The 22753-nt window shown below is 33.5% G+C and overlaps 1 protein-coding gene across 9 annotated transcripts in view; it reads left to right on the forward strand.

Moving 5' to 3' along the window:
* The window catches only part of LOC126891622 (fatty acid CoA ligase Acsl3), a 153762-nt gene that overhangs the window by 100159 nt on the left and 30850 nt on the right, over positions 1 to 22753 (forward strand). For 5 of the 9 annotated variants that reach the window (XM_050660836.1, XM_050660832.1, XM_050660833.1 and 2 more), the window contains one exon: positions 10974 to 11081. The exons of the other annotated variants lie outside the window; for them this stretch is intronic. In XM_050660836.1, the coding sequence (XP_050516793.1) occupies positions 10974 to 11081 (108 nt within the window). The remainder of the gene's footprint in view (positions 1 to 10973; positions 11082 to 22753) is intronic. 9 annotated transcript variants of the gene reach the window in all.

Here is a 22753-nt window from a genome sequence, read left to right on the forward strand (position 1 = left end):
TACTGTCTCATTTACCTGCTGTTTCGCTTCTTCTAAGCCCATTACATTGTAAACTACTGAAAAGTCAAGAGAATTCCAAGCGCCTACAAATAGGGGGTAGGCAAGGATGCCTTTTGTCCCCCCACTTATTCAATATTTATGGTGAACGTGCCATCAGGATGGCTTTAGAAAGATGGGTCTATGGAGTAAGGGTAGCTGGTAGAAAAATCACCAATTTAAGATTTGCTGATGACGCCACACTTATAGCAGCAAATTACAAGAAATGCTGGATCACTTGCAAATTGTTGAGTTGGAAAGCATTAAAGTTGGTCTTAAACTCAATCAAGTGTGTTGTTCTTAAAATGAGTTTTAAGTCAACACGAAAATGGTGAGAATAGACATATTCAACACTATTCAGCTGAGTAACCATTTGCAGAAATAACAGATAGTAGACAGCTTAAACTATCTCGTATCTAATATTACTAACGATGGCAACTGTGAAGCAGAAGTTCGAAGTCCATTGGTATGACAAGAAATGCGATGAGTTGCCTAAGTCAAAGATAAAACTGATGTATTGACCCTTGTATTCTCAATATTTCTATATGTGACACAAAATCGCCAAAAAGATGTATAATTTTGAGATGTGATGTTGGGAATTTGGGAAAAGAATGCTGTGCATACTTTGGACATCTCATCGAACGAACGTTTTAAATGTTTTAAATAGATTAATTGTTTCTGGAAACCCTCCGGAGAAAAGAGGACTGTGACCAACCAGATGGTAAACTAAGAACAATGATGTGCAGAGACAAAGAAGGAGATATAGTAACTCAACAGTGAAACACTGCAAAGATGGACTGAATTCTTCAAAGAGAACAAAACGGAGATCCACTATACGATGAAATTATACTGGATCAAACGGATACCAGAGAAACAAACCCCCTTCAGTAGCTGAAATGCAAGAAGCAGTTACCAGACTTAAAAACAACAAGTCACCTGGATTGGACAACATTAGCGCAGAATTAATAAAAGAAGGCGGAGACTCCCTATTGAATGCGATACACGAACTTACAGTGAACATATGGAATAATAAACAACTGCCACAAGACTGGAATACCGAAGTAATCATTCCACTACATAAAAAGGGAGATCAGCTTCAATGTAACAACTACCGGGCAATAACGCTACTGACTGTGGCATATAAAATACTGTCAAATATTGTGTATGAGCGATTGAGACCATATGCGGAACAAATAGTTGGGGGATATCAATGTGGTTTCTGCAGGCAGAACTCCACAATAGATCAGATCTTTGTCTTGAGGCAAATCTTGGAAAAGACTTGTGAATTTAATATAGAAACACATCATCTCTTTATTGATTTTGAGAGTGCCTATGATAGTATCCATCGAGAATTTCTGATCAACGCCCTGAAAGAGTTTAATATTCCAACTCATCTCATTGATATAGTAAAAGAAACACTTAAAGTACAAAGCAGGGTTCGAATTCAAAACGCACTAACAGATACAATTCATGTTAGAACTGGCCTACGACAGGGAGATGCCCTATCCTGTATTTTATTCAACATCACATTAGAGAAAATAATTAGAGAGTCAAAAGTCAACACCAGAGGAACAATAATAACAAAAAGTGTACAAATATTGGCATTTGCAGATGATGTTGATATCATAGCTAGAAGCAAAAGAGAAATGATAGAAGCATTTAATGCTATAGAAAGAGCGGCACAAAACAGTGGCCTAAATATTAATGAAATAAAAACCAAATACATGAAGGCCAGCAAATCGACAGGCCAAAGAAACCTACAGAATCTGACAATAGGAGACTATAACATCGAAAGCGTAAAAAATTTTACATATCTAGGTTCACTAGTTACCGCAGATAACAATGTCTGCGAAGAAGTTAAGAGAAGAATACATATTGCTAATAAAACATATAATGGACTCATTAAACATTTAAGATCTAACAACATCACGAGAAAAACCAAATGCAAAATATACAAAACCCTGATAAAACCGGTCCTTATATATGGATCAGAGACATGGACACTGACGAAAAGCGATGAGAACTTATTAGGTACGTTTGAACGAAAAATCCTTAGACACGTACCCGACGTCATAACATCCATAAAGATCGGACGTCTGCGCTGGATGGGCCATGTTGAACGAATGTTGGAGACCGAAACACAAAAACATATAATAAAGCAAACACCAGTAGGGAGAAGGTCAAAGGGAAGACCCAAACTTAGATACATGGAACAAGTGGAACAAGATCTGAAAACACTTGAGATTACCCACTGGAAGAACAAAGCAAGGAACAGAACAGAATGGCGGAAAATCCTAGAACAAGCCAGGACCCAAAAAGAGTTGTCGAGCTACTGATGATGATGATGAACCAACTAGATGGTATGACCTAACTCAGAATTTAGCGGACCACTCACTCAAGCAAGAGACTAAGGGAGAAAAGGAATATTGGAGGATATCGCGATCCTGAATTTTCTATGATCTAGATAGGAGGAAAGAAAGCATGTCATTGCCTTCTACACAAGCTCTTCGTGGCACACTTTACTGACTATTAAGAATGCTGTATTAGTGAATTTCTTCTTATTGAAACCAATTGTGCTACTTTTTGTTCCAGTTCCTTGTTAGAGTTGCTGGAATCATGCCAATACTTTCACTGACTATCCTTTTGAACGTTTGTCAGTTTGTTTTCTTCTTCTGGTATGCGTTGAGTGGATATTGTTTCCACCCCTCTAAAGTTAATATGATTGAGTTGTGGTTTCCATTTCCTTCTGATACTTATTGTATATCATGCAGTGTTTCTGTTGAGGTGACTACAGCACACAATGTAGTGTGTATATCTGTACTTCTAGCTCTGTCCTATAGTGTCTTGTGTCTTACCGTCGATTTTTCTTAGGATTTTCATCTCTGCTCTTTCTAGCATTCTTTTTGTTCTTTCTGTGTCAGGTCGTGTTTTTGCCGCGTATGTCATTACATTTGAACACTTTTACCTTTGTACACAATTATTATGCTACGAATTTTGTACTTTCATAATAATTATGTATTAGGTATTTTTTTATTTCCACGTGTATCAAAACTAGTTCTCGAGGTTTTGTTGATTGCTAAAATGAGTCTCACGAAGTTTAACTTTTTATCTTTTCCTAGAAAAATCCAATAATAACAACTGCGATTGCAAAATCAACAATGTCATCGTCAAGAAAATATAATTTGTCTGAAACCTTGAAATTCTCAATGTTACCGCAGAAAATGAAGTAAATGTGGTAATTTTACGCAACAATAACTGATTATATCCCTTCACCTGTTACTACGTTTCCGTGCATCATTTAGCAGGATTTATTATATTTATTATTATGATGTAAGAGCTTTTGATTGGCGATGCACCTGTGACAGATTTCCTATTGGGACCGTGCAAGTTCGGCAAAGCGACCTCTATTTCTTCGCTCTGTACTTTTATTCGCACTTTTAATTATATTGGCCAATTATATTAGTCCTGGTTGCTGGATAATTGTCAAGACCATAGTCCAAAAAAATAATAAGAAGAAAAAATAAGATGCAGGTTATGTTTAACAAACGTAAACAATTGTATGTAGTAAATAAAATCAGTTATTAAAATGCAGTACTGCAAGCAAAATACAATTAATTAAATTTACCTTTATATAATAATTGCATATCATATCAATATTGTGGAGCAATATATAATTTTTCTGCGTCAATGACAGAAGGTATGAAATATACGTCAATTTGACAATTTCAATTGACAATATGAATTATTTAAGATAGATGCAATATTTCTCCGCGACTCGCGCACGGTCGTTTCTCGTTTCCCTTTCCAAGTACTTGCACACCGCGAATAGTGATCCATCACATTTTATCGAAGATTACGCTTAGATTGATGCCATGATTTTTGCCTGTAATTGTACGCTTATGTGGCGTTTTTCCATCGCTTCCCATCGCCTCTCTCTCTGTCTTTTTAAAAGTGAAAAATGGCTGATTAGCTGGATCAGCCAACTTTTCTGTTGTATTCCTTCGAAATTTCCTCTTCAAGTTCCATTTATCTCTATTTCTCGCTCTCTGTTTGATCTGTCTCCATCTCAAGCCAATTCTTTTATGATATCTTGTGACAGTTCTTCTCCAGCTAATATCCAGTCTTCCTCTTTTTCTTCGTCTTTCGCCTGGTAGGTATTTTAATCCCATTCTGGTTATATTATTTTGGTCTTTCCTTAGTGTATGTCCAATGCATTTCCACTTCCTTCTTGTAGTGGTCATTGTTATTTTCTTAAGGTAGTATTTTTTTAGGATGTTTATCAACGATTTATTTATAAATGTTTGTAATTTTTTGGTACTTAGTTGTTTCTCCTTGTCTCCATCATATCCAAGATTCTGCGCCATACAATAATATACTCTTAATACACCTGTTAATTATTTTGATTTTGGTTAATTCTGATGTATCGCGTGTATTCCAGATTTTCTTTAAGGAGTAATATGCGTGTTGTGCCTTTACTATTCTTTTTTCTACATCACTGATCTACTACTGAACCTTTTTTTTTCAAGATTGATGCCAGATATGTAACGTTATCTACTGCAATGGCTATCGAGTTGGAAAAGACTCAGGTTTCTAGGCCATGACTTTCTTCTTCGACCTGGCGCTCTTCTTCCTCTGTTCTTCTCTCTTTGTACTTCATAAGTAACTTATATTGTTAGCGTCTCCGTTCTCATCGTGTGAATTGGAATTAAGTGTTTCTTTTTTTTTGTGTATATTGGTAGTCCCGTTTAGGCATCTTCTTAAGGCCGTGTTTTTTATAACGTGTGTGACGACATTGGTTTTGATTGTGTGTTGACATTCACTGGTGGTGGCGGTGGTCATGGTGGATAGTCTGGTATCATGCGTAGGATGATGTAGACCAGAGAAGAAAGGTCTTAGAGAAGGCTTCTTTTCAAAACCTTTATTTTTTTAATGATTGTCTTGATTTACTGACTCTACTGTTACGTGTTGAAGGCAGCGTTACATTCAAGTATATGTGTATGTAACGTATTCTTTTATTACCATAAAGTCATTTTTGTACGTGATCGGTTAGTTGGAAGAATTGTTGACACTCACCATATCTGTGGCCATTACTGATTGAAACATATTACCTTCAGAGAAAGAACATAATCTAGATAATTTTCATTTACACTAATAAATGATCATAATCAGCTCAATTTCAAGACGTCTCGTTCAAATCGTTTCAATACATTCCATCTGTGTAGGAGGCAGCGATTCCACCGATCGCGTAATTGTGAGAAAATGCTTTGCTTACGTCTCATTCCTTAAATTACACCTTGAAATTGCATTTGCTCTCATCCAACAAGGATAATTCGATAGAAGGGCAAAGAACATTCAAGAACGTGTGGATGGTGTTGTGCAAAAAGGAGTCTGTCAGCTGTTTTATCGTAATTGTTGTAATTTTAAGGATTTCTGATAAATGATCATTACGTATCATTATAATCAACCCGTACGCGTCCACTGCTGGACATAGGTCTCCCTTATCTCTTTCCATCTGTCTGTTTTGTGCGGCTTGCATCCAGTTACCGATAACATGCTTCAGATCGTCGGTCCATCTGACAATCTGGCGACGTGTCCTGCCCAATTCCACTTTAGTGACGTGGTTTTTTCGACGGCGTCTGTTGTTTTTGTTCTACGACGTATTTCTTCGTTTGGGATTCGGTTTTTCAGGGAGTCACCCAACATCAGGCGGTCCATAGCCCTCTGAGTTATGCGAATCTTGTTCACTACCTTTTTTGTGAGTGTTAATGTTTCCGCTCCATAAGTGAGTACAAGCAACACACACTGGTCAAAGATTTTCCTTTTCAGGCATATGGGTAGGTTCGATTTAAATACATCAGTTTACCAAACGCTGTCCAGGCTAATCCTATGCGACGTAAGAGCTCCTATGTTTGGTTATCTCTTCCCAATCGAATTTCATGGCCCAAGTACTTATAAGATGTAGTCTGCTCAATTTCCATTCCATCAACAACAATATTACGATTATTACGAATTAGCATTACGTATACACCATAACAAATTATATTGACAAATGAAAGGAACACCAATATATGATGAATATTTAACTGTGTTAGAGCTTGGTTCTTAAAAATTATTCATCATAAAGATGTCAATTGCTGTTCCAAAACAGTCGCCTTGATCTAGTTTCTAAAATTGCTTAGAAGTTATATTCATCTTCAATTTTATGCATTGTTTTAGTTTATAAATTTGTCTACGTTATTCTGTTTTGACATGCATACGAGTATACCTACATAGTAATCGAGGAGGTCCTTCAGCAATATGGTCGGACGACTTTGTTGGATGCGCAACGCTGCGCATCCAGCACAACTGGATTCAAGAGGCTCAACATCAGATGCAATATAATTATTTACGGGAGGCCTATGTTCAGCAGTTGATGCAAGACGGTTAATTATAATATTCTGTTGTTTGATGCGTCCGGCCTTTCCACCGACTTCAAAGATTCCTAAAATATGGAATTAAGCAGAACAAGATGAGATATACTTTTTACTAGAATTTTTCTTCAATGTTACAGTTCTGATATTCTTTTGGCAGCATGTATGTGGATCTCTAATTTTTTGTGTGTCTTAAGACTTGAATCCTTTTTACATAATACCATCCATATGGCTTTCTCTAGACTCTAGAGATGAGTATTAACGAATTGTTTACTACTTTTGTCGATAAAACTTATTAATATGCTCAAATTATTCGCTCGATTTGACTTGAAATAAAACAAGATAAAACACATAACCTCATTAACAAAATTATAAATTTAAGGATTTTATTATTTATAGATAAAATGACTAGTGTTATCGCGGATTAAAAAGTATATAAAAAGAATAATTTTAAGAAACCAAGTTGAATGCCATACCGAGAAAACATTTTATGGCGAATATCCGTGAGACAAACAGAATGATTATACAGTGAGCACGTAAAGGTTGGAATAAATTCATTTTCTCGAGAATGGACGATTTTGGAAAAAAATCCCGAAACAGGTCAATTTTTATTTTTAAATTGCGACTTTTTGACATATGTGTCATACTAGTGACGTCACCCATCTGGGCGTGATGACGTCATCTATAATTTTTTTAAATGAGAATAGGGGTCGTGTGATAGCTTATTTGAAAGGTAATTTAATTCTCTATTCAGTAATATAAACATTAATATAATTATTTATACAGCGTGTCCAAAAAAATTATTTAAATTAAATTTATTGACATAAAAAGAAGAATGTGTGTAATTTATTTAACTCAAAATACATTTTACTGCTATCAGAAAACAGGAAATAAAGTTTATTTAACAAATAAATATCGTTTTAGCATTTTAGCCGCCCACTCACCTTCCTCTTTTTGAACATTTAATTTTTTTACATTTGAACATTTGATTTAAGGGAAAAGCAATGATTATTTTTCAAATAAACATTTTTTTCTGTGTTCTAAGAACCTTAAAATGTATTTTGGACTAAATAAAAATTACATGCATTCTTCTTTTTATGTCAATAAAATTAATTTAAAAAAATTTTTTTAGACACCCTGTGTAAATAGTTATGTAAATGTTTATATTACTGAATAGAGAATTAAATTACCTTTCAAATGAACTATCACACGACCCATATTCCTATTTAAAAAAATCATCGATGACGTCATCACGCCCAGATGGGTGACGTCACTAGTATGACATATATGCCAAAAAGTCGTAATTTAAAAATAAAAATTGACCTGTTTCGGGATTTTTTTCCCAAATCGTCCATTCTCGAGAAAATGAATTTATTCCAACCTTTACGTGCTCACTGTATAGTGGAACGAGAATAATTCAGTATAGAGGAGGTAAAAGACAACAGTTGCATAGTACTGCTGATTGAATAGTACATAACATTTACATGTAATATATTCAAAACTTTTTACAGTACAAGCACATTGAGTAACGGTAAAAATCCTGAACAGTGTTAAGGAGGTTAAAAATGTTTCATTCACTTATTCCCCATTGCTAAAAAATCGGACTTAACCTATGCCTTGTCTGAAACTGGGTTAGTTGTTATGAGCACTTTAAAAAGTTCAGATTTGACCGTTTTATCTTCATCTCCAGGTGTACCCTCTCTTATAGATACAGAGGAATCACTTGAGTTCAGAATAGTTGTCGATAGACAGCTGCTTAATCTTCTGAAACGATGCAGCACCATCTCGTACAAGGGGTGAAGTACGTTCTGGAAAACCAAGAGGTGCTTTTTTGCATTTTGGAGGATACAGTGTCGGTACATATGCTCAGGGGCTGTGTAATGCCCCGGAACGTCTTTAAGTCGTGAGTCTAAGTTTAAGTTCGAACCTTTTAAGAAAAAAAGTCTTTACTGTATTTACCACCATTGGATTTCTCTTCAGTTAATACCGGTTCTAAGTCAATTGCTCGCTCCAATGCAATTGCTCGAAAATCAATTGCTCGACATGAAAATTGCTCGAAATACAAATTGCTCGAATAAAATAAAATAAAATAAAAAAGAGAAGTATATATCTAAAATATTTATTCACAATAATCCACAAAATATCCACAAAAATCCAATACATACCCAATAAAGAAACATTGGTAATGGGTAAGCATGTTAATGGGTATTTAATGATTTTAATCTTTCCCTAATACCTGGAAATTATTATAATACCTAATTATCATAATGAGAGAAAATCAAAACCGTTATTTTTCTTATTATTTTAAAAGTTCAAAGATAGTTTAGATTTGTAATAAATACTTTTTCAGCATAAATTAATATACTATTATACAGGGTGTCCAGAAACTCTACCGACAAACGAAGACGGAAGATTCTTCAGATAATTCTAAGACAATTTATCCCTATTCACTTAGTCCGAAAATGCTTCCTATGGGAGCTAGAGCTCTTTGAAAATGGCGTCTTGTAATGAGTTTTTCTTAAATACCTCCAGAACGCTTCTATTTAGAAAAACAAAAATTGGTACGCGTATTTATCTTCCAAAGATAAATCTATTCCGTCCATTGTGAATTTTTAGTACCGATCATAGGCGTCCGTTTTGGGCAGGGCAACGGTTATTTTATCGCATAACTTTTTTGTCTTTAATTTTTAAGCATTTTTGACACTGTATTATTAAATTGTGAGGTATTCTAGTACTAAAAGGTACTCTTGTTTTAAGCCGATATGACACACCGTTTTCTAGAAAAATCGATTTGAAAATTTTTCGTCCTTTGAATTTCAAAAAAAAATTCAAAAAAAACCTATTTAGAAAGACGAAAACTGGTACATTTATTTATATTTCAGAGATGAATCGATTTCATTAATTACGAATTTCTAGTACCGGTCATAGGCGTCCGTTTTGGGTAGGTCAACAGTTATTTTATAGCGTAACTTTTTTGTCCTTAATTTTTAAGCATTTTTGACACTATATTATTAAATTATGAGGTATTCGAGTACTAAAAGTTACTCCTGCTTTAAGTTAGTAAAATACATCGTTTACTTTTGAAAAATTTTTTCAATTTTTTTCAAATTCCAAAAACGAAAAATTTTCAAATCGACTTTTCTAGAAAACGGCGTGTCCTACCGACTTAAAGCAAGAGTACCTTTTAGTACTAAAATACCTCACAATTTAATAATCCAGTGTCAAAAATGCTTAAAAGTTAAAGACAAAAAAGTTATGCGATAAAATAACCGTTGCCCTACCCAAAACGGACGCCTATGACCGGTACTAGAAATTCACAATGGATGAAATCGATTCATTTCTGGAAAGTAAATATGCACACCAATTTGCGTTTTTCTAAATGGAAGCTTTCTGAGGTTATTTAAGAAAAACTAATTACATGACGCCATCTTCAAAGAGCTCTAGCTCCCTTAGGAAGCATTTTCGGACTAGGTGAATTGGGTTAAATTATCTTAAAATTATTTAAAAAATCTCCTGTCTTCGTTTGTCGGTAGAGTTTCTGGACACCCTGTATATGTGACATATCACCTAATTTGTCCTAATTCAAGAATCTTTCTTATGTCTATATTTTGTATTATTTTGAATAAATATTTTAGATATAATTTTCTTTTTTATTCGAGCAATTTGTATTTCGGACAATTTTCATGTCGAGCAATTGATTTTCGAGCAATTGCATTCGAGCAATTGACCGGTTATCGTTAATACCAGTGTCATCATTTATTCTTATTTTAGGTTTAATTTTCCATATTAAAATTGCTTATTGAAGGAGGAAACATAATAATTTACCCGAATAGCTCAAAATTATATAAGAACACAAAATTTGCTTTTTCAACTGCATAAAACAAAAAAAAATCAGGCACTCGGGTAGTGTCGACAAAAATAAAATGTTCTGAAATTGAAAGTATGCCCATTAATATAACCTCATTCGAACTTATACGCAATTCAACATAGTATATAAATTACTAATATGCGAGTTCAATGTTTTTTCCCATCCAAAAAGAAGTGCTAATATATCTATATTATATACGCGTTGCGTGCGTCCTATATTATGTATACACGTACAGAATTTATTTTGGCGAACGATGACAGTCGCGAATTCAATGCTTTTTCCCCATCCAAAAAGTGCACAACATCGCTAAAGAAGTTTTCACTTCAAAAAATAGTAGTATCCCTATTGAAAGGACGTGTTTACATATTAGGTACATGTAGGTAAGCTAGGTATATTTTAAAATCCTGGTTTTATTGCGGTGATGAGTTTGTACTAGGGACGGATTCACTTTCTCCAGAAATAAGTTAAAACGAAATCTTAATTTTATGTACATGTTTTGGTAGAATTTTTGTACATAGCAATGTTGTACTATATGCTATATGTACATAATCGTGGGAAATGGTGTCGGTGTATGGTGTATGTATAATAAAGATATTTGTGGTGAATGGTGTAAATGTCTGTTTTAATGTTGTTTTGTTCATCATTGTGTGTGTTTATAGGCCGTTATCATCGACGTCGAAAAGGACCCCTCTAAAGATTTTGTCCTTGACATGAAGGAAAACAATAACGCTAACAGCGTAAGGGTTACGCCGACTAAAAAAGATAAGGTACTACTACGCTACACAGTGGTATTTTATTTTAAATTTATTTTATTTACTTAATTTATTTATTTAGACCTATTAATTTAAGTTAAACTTAAGTATAGTTGCCATCAAATTATTGCAGAAAAAAACTTATCTTAAGCCTATTACAAAGTCATTTGTATTTGAGTGGGGTCTTTAAGTTTCCGGCACAGGTAGAAAGTGATAAATGTTAATCAATTGTACGTTTAATTATTATACCTGCTATTCAGTATGTTTACCTCTCTAAACTTAATGACACAACTCAAATACAAATGACTTTGTAATAAGCTTAAGGTAAGGTTTTCTGCAATAATTTCTTGGCAACTAGAAGGTAAAGAATTTCTGCGTTGATTCTGTTATTTACTGACAATCATTTATAGACCAAGAGGCAGCTCTGAAAAATCTCTTTGAATTTACTAAAGCTAAATTTTTCACAGTTGATTACTGTGAGTGTGTAGGGAAACATACTGCAGTCGGTCAAGCGAAACGTAGAACAGGGGTTACTGAGAGGGTATCAAAGTTGCTTTCCTACGAAGGTAATTAAATCCATTTACTAATAATCCATTTACTAAAATCTAAGATCCATTTACTAAGGCTGAAAATCAGTACACACATTCTACATTAAATATAAATAAAAGTTATTATAGTCGGTCAGCTGTATGACGGGAAAGAGCCGGTCGGTCGGCCCCAATATTCGATTGAGGAAATGAAGCATTTTGGCTCGCAATTTTTTCGTCCAGCATGGATTTACTTGAAATTTTCACAGGAGTAGGGAATAGTGCAATGATCATTTTCTATATCATGCCGCTATCATACGTTTTTTACATACGTAAAAACGTTCATACGTTTTTTACATTTTCTTCTTAAAACTAATATTTTTCGAGTTATTCGCGCTTGAAAATAACAGTTTTTCGACGAAAAAATTGACTTTTTTAGAGGGTTTTTTGAGAATACCTCGAAAAATATTCAATATATTTTTGGCGATAAAAAGTTTCTTTAAAAATGATTTTGTATCATTTTTAAAGAGCTATAAGACTGTGTAAATTAAATTTCGCAAGATCCCTTAGTTTTTAATTGGGGCGGGTTTAAAGGGCTCGAATAAGGGGTGTTTGTTGGTAAATAGAGGTTTTAAAAAGGGATATCTGGCTAACTATTCACTGTAATGAAAATATATGCTGAGGGTAATTTTAGTCATTAAAAAAAGCTACAATTAATTAGTTTATAAATTTTTTTCGTATCTTCAGTATTTTCGGAGATATTTTGAAGTAAAAGGTGAAAAATACCAAATTGCAAAAATCAATTTTTCTTTAAACTCCAATTTTTCCAAAATTAGGCATTTTAAATAGGTCAAACTCCTTGAGTGTATTGATAATATAAATATAAAAGAAACTACAGAAAGGTGAAGACCAGTTTTGAATTAGGAAGGTAGTTACGGGGTTGTTTTCACTGATTTTTTCGTAGAGAAAAGCAGGTACCGACATTTTTTTGATTATAAGTCGCTTAATTTTCATGCTAGAAACTTTTTATTATTTTTTGGAAGGTCTAATTGTATACTTGAAAAAAGATTATTAAAGTTTTCCTCGAAAAATGCAAATTTTTTCCATTATATGGCTTTGAATATTTGAAATTATGCATTTGACGAAAAAAGCTAACCTTTAACATGCCGTATCTCGGTTTGTATTGGTCTTAAAGATATTATTGGAAAATAATTTGGTTTGTGTCACGATAAGATACAATTTTGATATCTACAGTTTTTTTTATTAAATGCATATTTTTCGAGGTATTCTCAAAAAACCTAAAAAGTCGATTTTTTCGTGGAAAAACTGTTATTTTCAAGCGCGAATAACTCGAAAAATACTAGTTTTACGAAGAAAATGTAAAAAACATTTTTTTCTTAGAATCACTTTTTCCATCGAAATACATGGTTAAAATGGAATAAAAAATTCCCATCCCCGAGATGGGGTGGCAACCACCCCCAAGATTTTAGCGTATGATAGCGGATCATATGATATATAGAAAATGATCTTTGGACTATTCCCTACCTTCTGTGAAAATTTCAAGTACCGAAATCAATGCTGGACGAAAAAATTGAGAGCCAAAATGCTCCATTTCCTCAATCCACTATTGGGGTCGACCGACCGGCTCTGTCCCGTCATACAGCTGACCGACTATAATAACTTTTATTTATATCTAATTTAGAATGTGTGTACTGATTTTCAGCCTTAGTAAATGGATTTAATTACCTTCGTGGAAAAGCAACTTTGATACCCTCTCAGTAACCCCTGTTCTACGTTTCGCTTGACCGACCGCAGTATGTTTCTCTACACACTCATAGTAATTAACTGTGAAAAATCTAGCTTTAGTAAATCCAAAGATATTTTTCAACGCTGCCTCTCCGTCTATTAGTAATCTATTAGTTTTTAACCTTCAAAATTATTTAGAAGTGATTTATTACTTCAAAAAACGACTAAAATCCTTTATAAAAGGTATATTTGTTAAAATCCCTAAAAAGGGCTACATCACAGAACTAATTTTCGATCGGATGACCGATCATCATCAGTGCTTACATGATTCTAACATGCTAACCACCAAAATACCAAAATGTGTGGGTAAAAATCCTTTATAATTGATCCGTCATGGAAACATAGATAAAATATGTGAACTTAAACATAGATGTACAAAATATCCCATGTATTATGCTCCAGGCACCATTTGAGCCCAAAATTGACTTATTCACATGTTGACTATTTTAGTCAACATGTTTCGCTTCTCCATAAAAAGGTAGCACTGATAAAATAGTCAATTTAACTGAATTTAAAATGGAAGAATGGAAGAAGAGAAACTGTATTTGGAATATTTGAGGTTAGAGCTCAAGTTAAAAGAGTACCGTGTTTTCGTAAGAGAAATTTTAATAATTTAGCAGGACAAATAAAAAGGTAGACACGCTAATTATTTTATAGACCACAACCCATCCATTTATTAATCAATTTTCCACTGATATTGGATGATGAGACGGCAAAACATGTATGCGTCTATTATTATGCCATATGAGACTTTATGTCTCATAAATTGTGCACATTCGCTAGTTATTGATGTTCATTTTGTATCCAGGACTGTATTTTGGCGTTTTGGTGTACTGTGAAAATACGAAAATGATTTTAACGGTGCGTAGAATGAGTACATGGTCCTCATAAATGTATTAAACTTCAAAGAGGTATATTTATTGTTTATCGACGTTAAAAGAGCTTATGACGGGATTGTAAAAGAAACTAAGCGATGTGAAAAATTCAAATACAAATCAAATGCAGCAGAGAGCAGGGGTGGTGAATTGGAAAACGGGCCATAGGAAACTCAATGTAAAATTCTAAACTGTTGAATTTCTGCTTCCCTAATTATTTTACATCAAAAGAGATTAGAAACTATTTGTAGAGGATTGAAATCTGTATTGAAAACAACTGTTAAAATTGTTCTACGAATTAAACATATTCCAAAATTTTGTAAAAATGTAATACATTTTTCAGGTTTTCAGCCCAAAATTAGGCCACACACAGTGCAATAATGTGTCACAATGTTATTATTTTCACATAGTTTTGAACTGTCAATGTTTTTATTTTATCAATTATTGTTTAAAAGCAATATAGTTGATAAGATACCCTCAGTTGCTGAGAAAGTATTAATAATAAAGATTTTTTATTCAGTCAATGGTGTGTAGTGGAGTCACTGAAGGTGGATATGAGCTATTACCTCCGATTTCGTTGAATCTCCATCGATTTGCATGAAAATTGGTGAGCGGTTAGAGGATATCTCAAGGAACAAAGGTGACATGGTGTTAACTTGCGCTTTTACCCTGGGGGTGGATGCCACCCCTTCTCGGGGGTCAACATTATTTTATTAAAAATAACCCCATAAACCGATAGAGAGACAAATTTAAAGCAAAATTTGTTATATAAAGTTATTAAAATAAATCAAAACTTTTGGAGTTATTAAAGATCAAAGATTTTAATTTTTCTTGAGAAAAATGCATGTTTTTAACCAATTTTTCATCAATAACTCAAAAAGTGTAAGTTTTTACAAAAAAGTTATTATTATCAAAATTGAAGCTAATAAAAAATGAAATTAACCCCTTACTACAAAAAACCTTTTAATGTTAATTAAAAGTGAGTTATAGGTAATTGAATGTATATTTTTTTCGGCGAGTAAAAAACTCTAAGTATTCAAGCTGAAATAACGGGAAACTGATGCATTTTATAACATAAACGTATTAAACATTTGTCAAAATACTTAAAAATATCTATTAAATGAGCCCCCGAACATGTTAATGGCGTTAAAATTTATGCTCCAAAATTTTTTCAAAATTTATCTTTTAAAAATTTTTCCAAAAAATGTTATTGTTTTTTTTTTTAATAACTCTGTTTGTGTTTACGATATCAGGTTCATCTAAAGACTGTTTGAAAGTTTATTCCAAGTGATATTTAAGCACGTTGAACCTAATATTTTAAACAATTTACTTTTTTAAAAATAAAAGGTTAAATGACCCCGGTTGCATGGTTCCCACAGCAAAATTTAAGATTTAAACGTTTCTATCTCGGTTATTTTTTACCCTATAGAAATAGTAAAACAGGTAAAATATTTGGCACAGAGAAAACTAAAATTGGGTTATATATAATTTTTTACGTATATTGAGTATTTTTGGAGTTATTATCAAAATAATATGAAAAATACAATATTTTAAAAATTATGATTTTTTTAAATCATATCTTTTTTTCAAAAATATGCATTCTATACCGGTCAAAATTATCAAAAACATTACTTATGCTAATATAAAGAAGTTTTTGTAAGGATTACTATAAATTTTAATTTTTGTAGAAATGGCGTATGTTTTATTTTTCACTTTTTCCTAAAAAATTCGAAACGGTTCTTTTATTTTCATTATAACTTGCTTAATTTTGACGATATTACCTTGTTCTGAAGCTCATTTGATAGGTATTCCGAAGTACTTTGGCAAATGTTTAGCAGGAATATTTTATACATTGCATCGTTTTCCCGTTATTTAAGCTTGAATACTTAGATTTGAGTACTGGTCGAAAAAAATACACATTCAATTGCCAATAAATCACTTTGAATTAACATTAGTTTAGTTCTTTATGTGAGGAATGTATTCAATTTATTATTATCTTCAATTTTAGTAATAATAACTTTTTTGTAAAAGCTTATAGTTTTTGATTTATACGTGAAAAACCGATTTAAAACATGCATTTTTTTTACGAAAAAATAAAATCTTTGGTCTTTAATAACTCAAAAAGTGTTGATTTATTTTAATAACTTTATATAACAAATTTTGCTTATAATTTGTCCCTCTATCGACTTATGGTATTATTTTTAATAAAATAATTTTCACCCCCGAGAAGGGGTGGCATCCACCCCCAGGGTAAAAGCGCAAGTTGGCATCATGTCACCTTTGTTCCTTGAGGTATCCTCTAATTACTCACCAATTTTCATGGAAATCGATGGAGGTTCAACGAAATCGGAGGTGAAAACCTTCAGTGACTGCACTAGTGAGCAATGTCAATTAAATAGTAACGTGTGGCCTGACTTCTACACACATATGCTACTGTGGCAAATGTATTATATTTTTCAAAATTTTGGAATGCGTTTAAATCGTAGAAGAATTTTAACTTTTGATTTTAATACAGATTTCAATGCTCTACAAATGTTCTCTCATGACTTTTGATATAAAGTAATTAGGGAAGCAGGAATTCAACAGTTTAGAATTTTACATTCGAGTTTTCTATGGCCCGTTTTACTTTTCACCACCCGGTAACTACCTATATGCCTCGCAAAAATTTGCAATTTTCTCTTGAAAATTTATTTCTCAGTGGCATATTTTGAAAATTGGACGATTTTGTTGAAGAAATAAATTAACCACCGAATTTTCAGAACACGAAAACAGGCTGAGAAAAATCAGATTCTTGTTCTTCTTATTTTGTAGATATAACTCAGTCTGTTTTTCAATGTGCCTCCAGTAAGTTGTCATTCCATAATTTTCGTAGTCTTCTCACTGATCGTCTTCCTTTTGAGGAACCATCTTTCGCCGTCTTTGCTACTCTCTTTGTTGTCATTCGGCTTATGGGGTCATTACATTCTAACTCTTCTATTTCTTACTCAGTCCTTGATTTTCTCCATCTTGCATCTCCGTCGTATATCTGTATTTCTAGCTCTGTCCCGTAGTGTCTTATGTCTTATAGTATCTGTGCTGTTTCTCCATATTGTGTCATTCAGGCAACCTGCAGCTCTGTTTGATCTATTCACTTAATCTTCCACTTCTGTTTCGAGATTTCCGTAGCTAGATAGTGTGGTGCCTAGATATATTTAAACTCCATCACTGTTCTGATATCTGACTCTCCAGCCCTAAATTTACGTCTTAGTAGATTTGCTGCTATATCCATTTATTTTGAGGAAATTATCATGTTGAATTTTCGGGCGGTTAGAATAAATTAGTGCACCATACTTTTTAAATCATCTTCACTTTGAGAAATTAGTATTGCGTCGTCTCCATAGCAAATTATATTAAGTTGTTTTTCATGATCAGGTTGAACAATAGAAGACACAGAATTCCCCTATCTTATCCCGTTGCCAGCTTCAATTGGTTCAGGTAGTTCTTCTTCTACTTTTACTTTTATTGTGTTGTTCTGGTAGATATTTTCGATCATTTTGATTATTCCTAGATGTGTCCCTTTTGTGTGCAGTAAGTGGATAACGTCCTTTAATTTGACAATGTTAAATGTTTTCTTAAGGTCCACGAAACACAAATTGGCCGGTTTGTTGTATTCTAATGATTTCTCTTGTACTTGCATCATAATAAATAAGCATAGGGTGCATGGTCTTCCCGACCAAAAACCCTTTTGTTCTTTTGCTTGTATTATAACTTCATTCAGTTTGTTTTTTTTATCACTTTTGTTGTTAATTTTTGCGTTCTGTTAGGGGCATTAGGATACTTGATATCCATTCTTGTGGTATTCTGTTTTGATCTATTATTTTTTGGATCAGTTTTATTATTTTTGTTTGATCTGATCTGATCCTCCGTGCTTCATTCGGTATTCCTGTCCTCTCCTGGGGATTTTATATCTTTTAATTTTCTTAATGCTTCCGTTACCTCTCCCTCCTCAATGTTCTACATTGTGATTTCTACAGGGTGGTCAGTAACTACGTGGTAAAGCAAAGCATACCTGTTCACTACTGTAAAGTTATTTGTCATGAAATAAGTGTAGTCAGGTGATTATTCTTATAGATCTGTATAGATCACGTAATACTTTATGATATGATATTTAAAAAGTGTCTATTGGGCCTAGTTCGACTCTGTAAAAATTATCTTATGCTGTCGGCAAATGTTTCTAATTACAGATCCTGTATTTTTATAATACTATTAAGAGTATTTATTATATCAATTATCTGTGAATATTTTATCAAGGTTTTTACTAATCAGATATTTATCAAATCATTATCGAATGATTATCAGTTTTCATTAAAAAAGTATTTAAATTATTAATCAGATAAAGAAAGGTTGTTTTATCAGACCGAAAGTATAATGCAGGAAACACGTGAAAGAAGACGTAACAAACGTGACAAATGAATGAAGAACATGGGTGAAATATCACTATCATTCAGCCCATCGAGTTCACTGCTAGATATAGGCTTGCCTCAGTTTCTTCTAATGTTCTCTACACTTGGCCGCTTTTAGCCAGTTTCCCGCAATTTTTTCGGTGGTCGTCTTCGGCTTCTTTTACAGTTTCTGGGTCTCCATTCCATGATTCGTCTCGTCCACCGGAAATCTTTTGTTGTAGTAGCTAAGTTGTAAGGACCTAAGGGCTTAAGGACAAACTGGAAAGACAAATCACTAATGCTGAAGAACAGCAAGGTTTTACAAAGGGGCGATCGGGCGATCTATAACAGACGCAGTATTTATAATAAAATAAATAAAAGAAAAAGCTATAGAGTTCGGCATGCCAGCGTATATTTGCTTCATTGATCTGACGAAGGCGTTTGATCGCCTGGGAGACATTCTAAATATATTAATAGAAAATAAAACACCGACCAGCATAACAAAGATAGTCCATAACCTAAATAACAACAACGTAACCAAAGTTAGAGCAGAAGACCAGTTCACTGAAAATATTCCAACACCGGGAGGAATTAGACAAGGAGACAGTTTAGGCCCCTTCTTGTTTAACCTACTCATGGGCAAAATTATAAACAAAGTAACATCTCTTAATCTCGGATATAGAATGGGCAACAAAAGAATTGGTATGGTGTGTTACGCAGATGATGCAGCAATTATTGCTGAATCAGAAGATGATCTTCAGAGACAGCTCTTTCAAGTAAGCCGCCAACTAAATATGAACATTTCTACCAACAAAACTAAATGTATGACAATAGCAAAAGATCCGCTCAGATGTAAGTTAGTGGTTAAGAACAACCCCATACAACAGGTGATGCAATTCAGATATCTGAGCATAGACATATCAAGCACTCACGACCCAGTAAAGGACCTGATGAGTCAGATCAACAAAACATCTGCATTGTCAGGATGTCTGCAAGAGATAGTTTGGTCAAATCCGTATATGCGTACAGATAGTAAAATTAGAATCTACAAAACTTGAATACGACCGATCATGACATATGGCATAGAAGTGCGCGAAGACACCAACAAAACGAAACAGATGCTAAGAGTTGCCGAAATGAAAACCCTAAGAACAATAGTGGGGAAAACAAGAAGAGACAGAGTTAGAAATACATACATTAGAGAGCAATGCAAAATTCAAGATATTGTAAGATGGGAAAGGCAACGCAAGAGGATGTGGTACAACCATGTAAGACGAATGGATGAGAATATACTCCCAAAAATTGCCCTAGAAAACAACCCGCCCGTTTCAAGACCCCCCGGAAGACCACCTAAAAGATGGAGGGATAGTTGGCAATCTACCTCCCAGGAAATTAACCAGAGGCAGCTTCAGAATTAAACAGATCGAAAGATCTCCAACAAGTAAAAGAAGAAGAAGAAGCTAAGTGCCATGCCCAGTTCTACTTAAGCATCGTGATTCTTTCAATGACGTCTTGAATACCTGATATTTTCCTGATTTGTTGGTGTGTTATGTGGCTTCAAAGGCTCATGCCCAGTATTGCACGTTCCGTGGCGTTATCTCTTACCATTCATCATATTATATTTTCTTTTTTAAATTCTGCTGAAATTCTTTTACTTGGTTTTTCAAATTCTTCTTTGTTTCTGATGGCTTTGTTGACTTGTGTATAATTCGGTATAGAAATATACTAACGTTTAGTAATTCATCTCTGTTGGTGATGATATTTCCATCTTTATCATTTAATTTCGTTATTTCTTTTTTGCCACTCTTTATTTTTCTATTTAGAACTTTGAGACTCTTGGTATCCTCAATCCTTCGTTGAATTTGCTTACTTTTATGCTCTCGGTTGTCAATTATAATAGATTTTTGTATTCTTTTACTTATCTCTCTAAATTCTTGCTAAATTCTTCCAAACTCTTATAACTTTGGATTTTTAAATAGTTGCATCTTTGAACATGCAACCGTAATACTAATACAGTGGCTAATTCTTCTATCTAATTAGGCTTCTTCGGTCCATCTTTGGACATAGGCCTCCCCAATCCTTTTCCATTCTTCTCTGTCTGTCGCTACAGTTATCCACCTAGGGCCCACGTGCTTCTTGGTATCACCTGTCCATCTCATTTGTGGCCTTCCTCTGCTTCGTTTATATTCCCACGGTCTCCAATTTATAAGAATTTTGTTCCATCGGTCTTCCTTTTGTCTTATGGTCCAAGAGCTGTGAGACATTTTTGAGTAGGTATTTTAGGCAACCTGAAAATTTTTCAAGTGACTCTTCCATGATAGACTAATACAAAAATGCCGGTCTGGCTGGAGGGCAGCGGTTATTTTCCCCAAAAATCCCCCCCAAAGTTAAACAAAAGGGTAAAAATTGTTATTAAAAAAAATATCATTGACGTGACTTTAAAGTAAATTTAAATATTCAAATATAAAGAAAATAAACAGGCCAGGCGATTTGAGGGCGATTTTAACTCTGCAAGATACTTGCATGGGCGCCCCAGGATTATTTTCAGGGGATGCATCTGTTAACGAGTATAAAATACACAACTATACATGCATAACTATGTACATTCCTTCCGGACAGAGAGGTGCAATTGTTATTTTGACAGGGTATTTTTTAATATTAAAAATAAACATTCTAAAAAAGACAGTTTTTTTTTTGGTGAAATTTTCCAACGGCCAGGTGATCAAACAAATTACGCGTGCAAATAAATGAAAAGCGCTATAGGTAAGCAGCAGTGTGAGAAAGAGCGTATACCGATAGCTGTTTGCGGAGTTTGCGTCCTCTGTTGTAGCTGAGCGAGTCCGTTCGCTCGAGAAAAATCACGTGATCTGGCGATATCCATGTTGTTGTTCCTCGAAACGTTAGAGTATTTATTATAATATATTATATTTTTTTAAGTAACTTTTTCAGAAAAATAATACGTACTATACAATAGATTTTGCAAATATGATAGAAAAAGACAAATTTATTATTATAAATATATAGGTAGAAAAGTATAAAACTATAAACTAAATTAATTCTGTGTCCGAATCTTGTACTTCTTCTTCAAACTCCTCAGCTGAGCTGAAATATTCATTCTCTTCTTCTTTATTAAAATTAATTAATAATCTTCTTCTTTATTAATTAGTGATTAACTAGTTGAGTTTCTACGTATTCTCCGTCCTTTTATACGGAGTCGAAGCCTGGACACGGAAACATAAATAAAGATGAAAAAGGCAAAAGAAATACTCAACACTATGAAGGAAAGAAACATGAGCTACTTTGGTCATACCTACACTAAGAAATAAAAAACGTGATGTGATTGGTTATATAAGGAAAAGTATTAAGCATTGGTAATTTTTCATTAATTTTAAATACATATTACAACTATTTACAGATCAGGTAAAAGAATCTGAGTCTCGAGGGGAGTCTGACGAAGGAGAAGAGAATGAATATTTATTTTAGCTCATTCTTCTTTCCTTCATAGTGTTGAGTATTTCTTTTGCCTTTTTCATCTTTCTTAATGTTTCCGTGTTTGTTAAGTGTTGTGTCCATGATATTTTTTATAATATTCAATAACACCACATCTCAACAATGGTAAGTCTTTCTTCAGATGCGCCCGTGATTGTCCAGGCTTCGACTCCGTATAAAAGGACAGAGAATACGTAGCAACTCAATTAATTAATCACTGATTAATTTTTAATTAATTCTAAATACATATTACAACTATTTACAGATCACGTAGAAAAGGAATCTGAGTCTCGAGGGGAGTCTGACGAAGAAGAACAGAATGAACATTTAAGCTCAGATGAGGAGTTTGAAGAAGAAGTACAAGAATCGGACACCGAATTAATTTAGTTTATAGTTTTATATTTTCTACCTATATATTTATAAGTATTTATAAGTAAGTAAGTAAGTAAGTATATTTATAATAATAAATTTGTCTTTTTCTATCATATTTGCAAAATCTATTGTATAGTACGTATTATTTTCCTTTAATTAAGAAAAATTAATTAAAAAACTATAATATATATAATAAT

Source organism: Diabrotica virgifera, chromosome 9, assembly GCF_917563875.1.
Source record: "Diabrotica virgifera virgifera chromosome 9, PGI_DIABVI_V3a".
Taxonomy (NCBI): Eukaryota; Metazoa; Arthropoda; class Insecta; order Coleoptera; family Chrysomelidae; genus Diabrotica; species Diabrotica virgifera.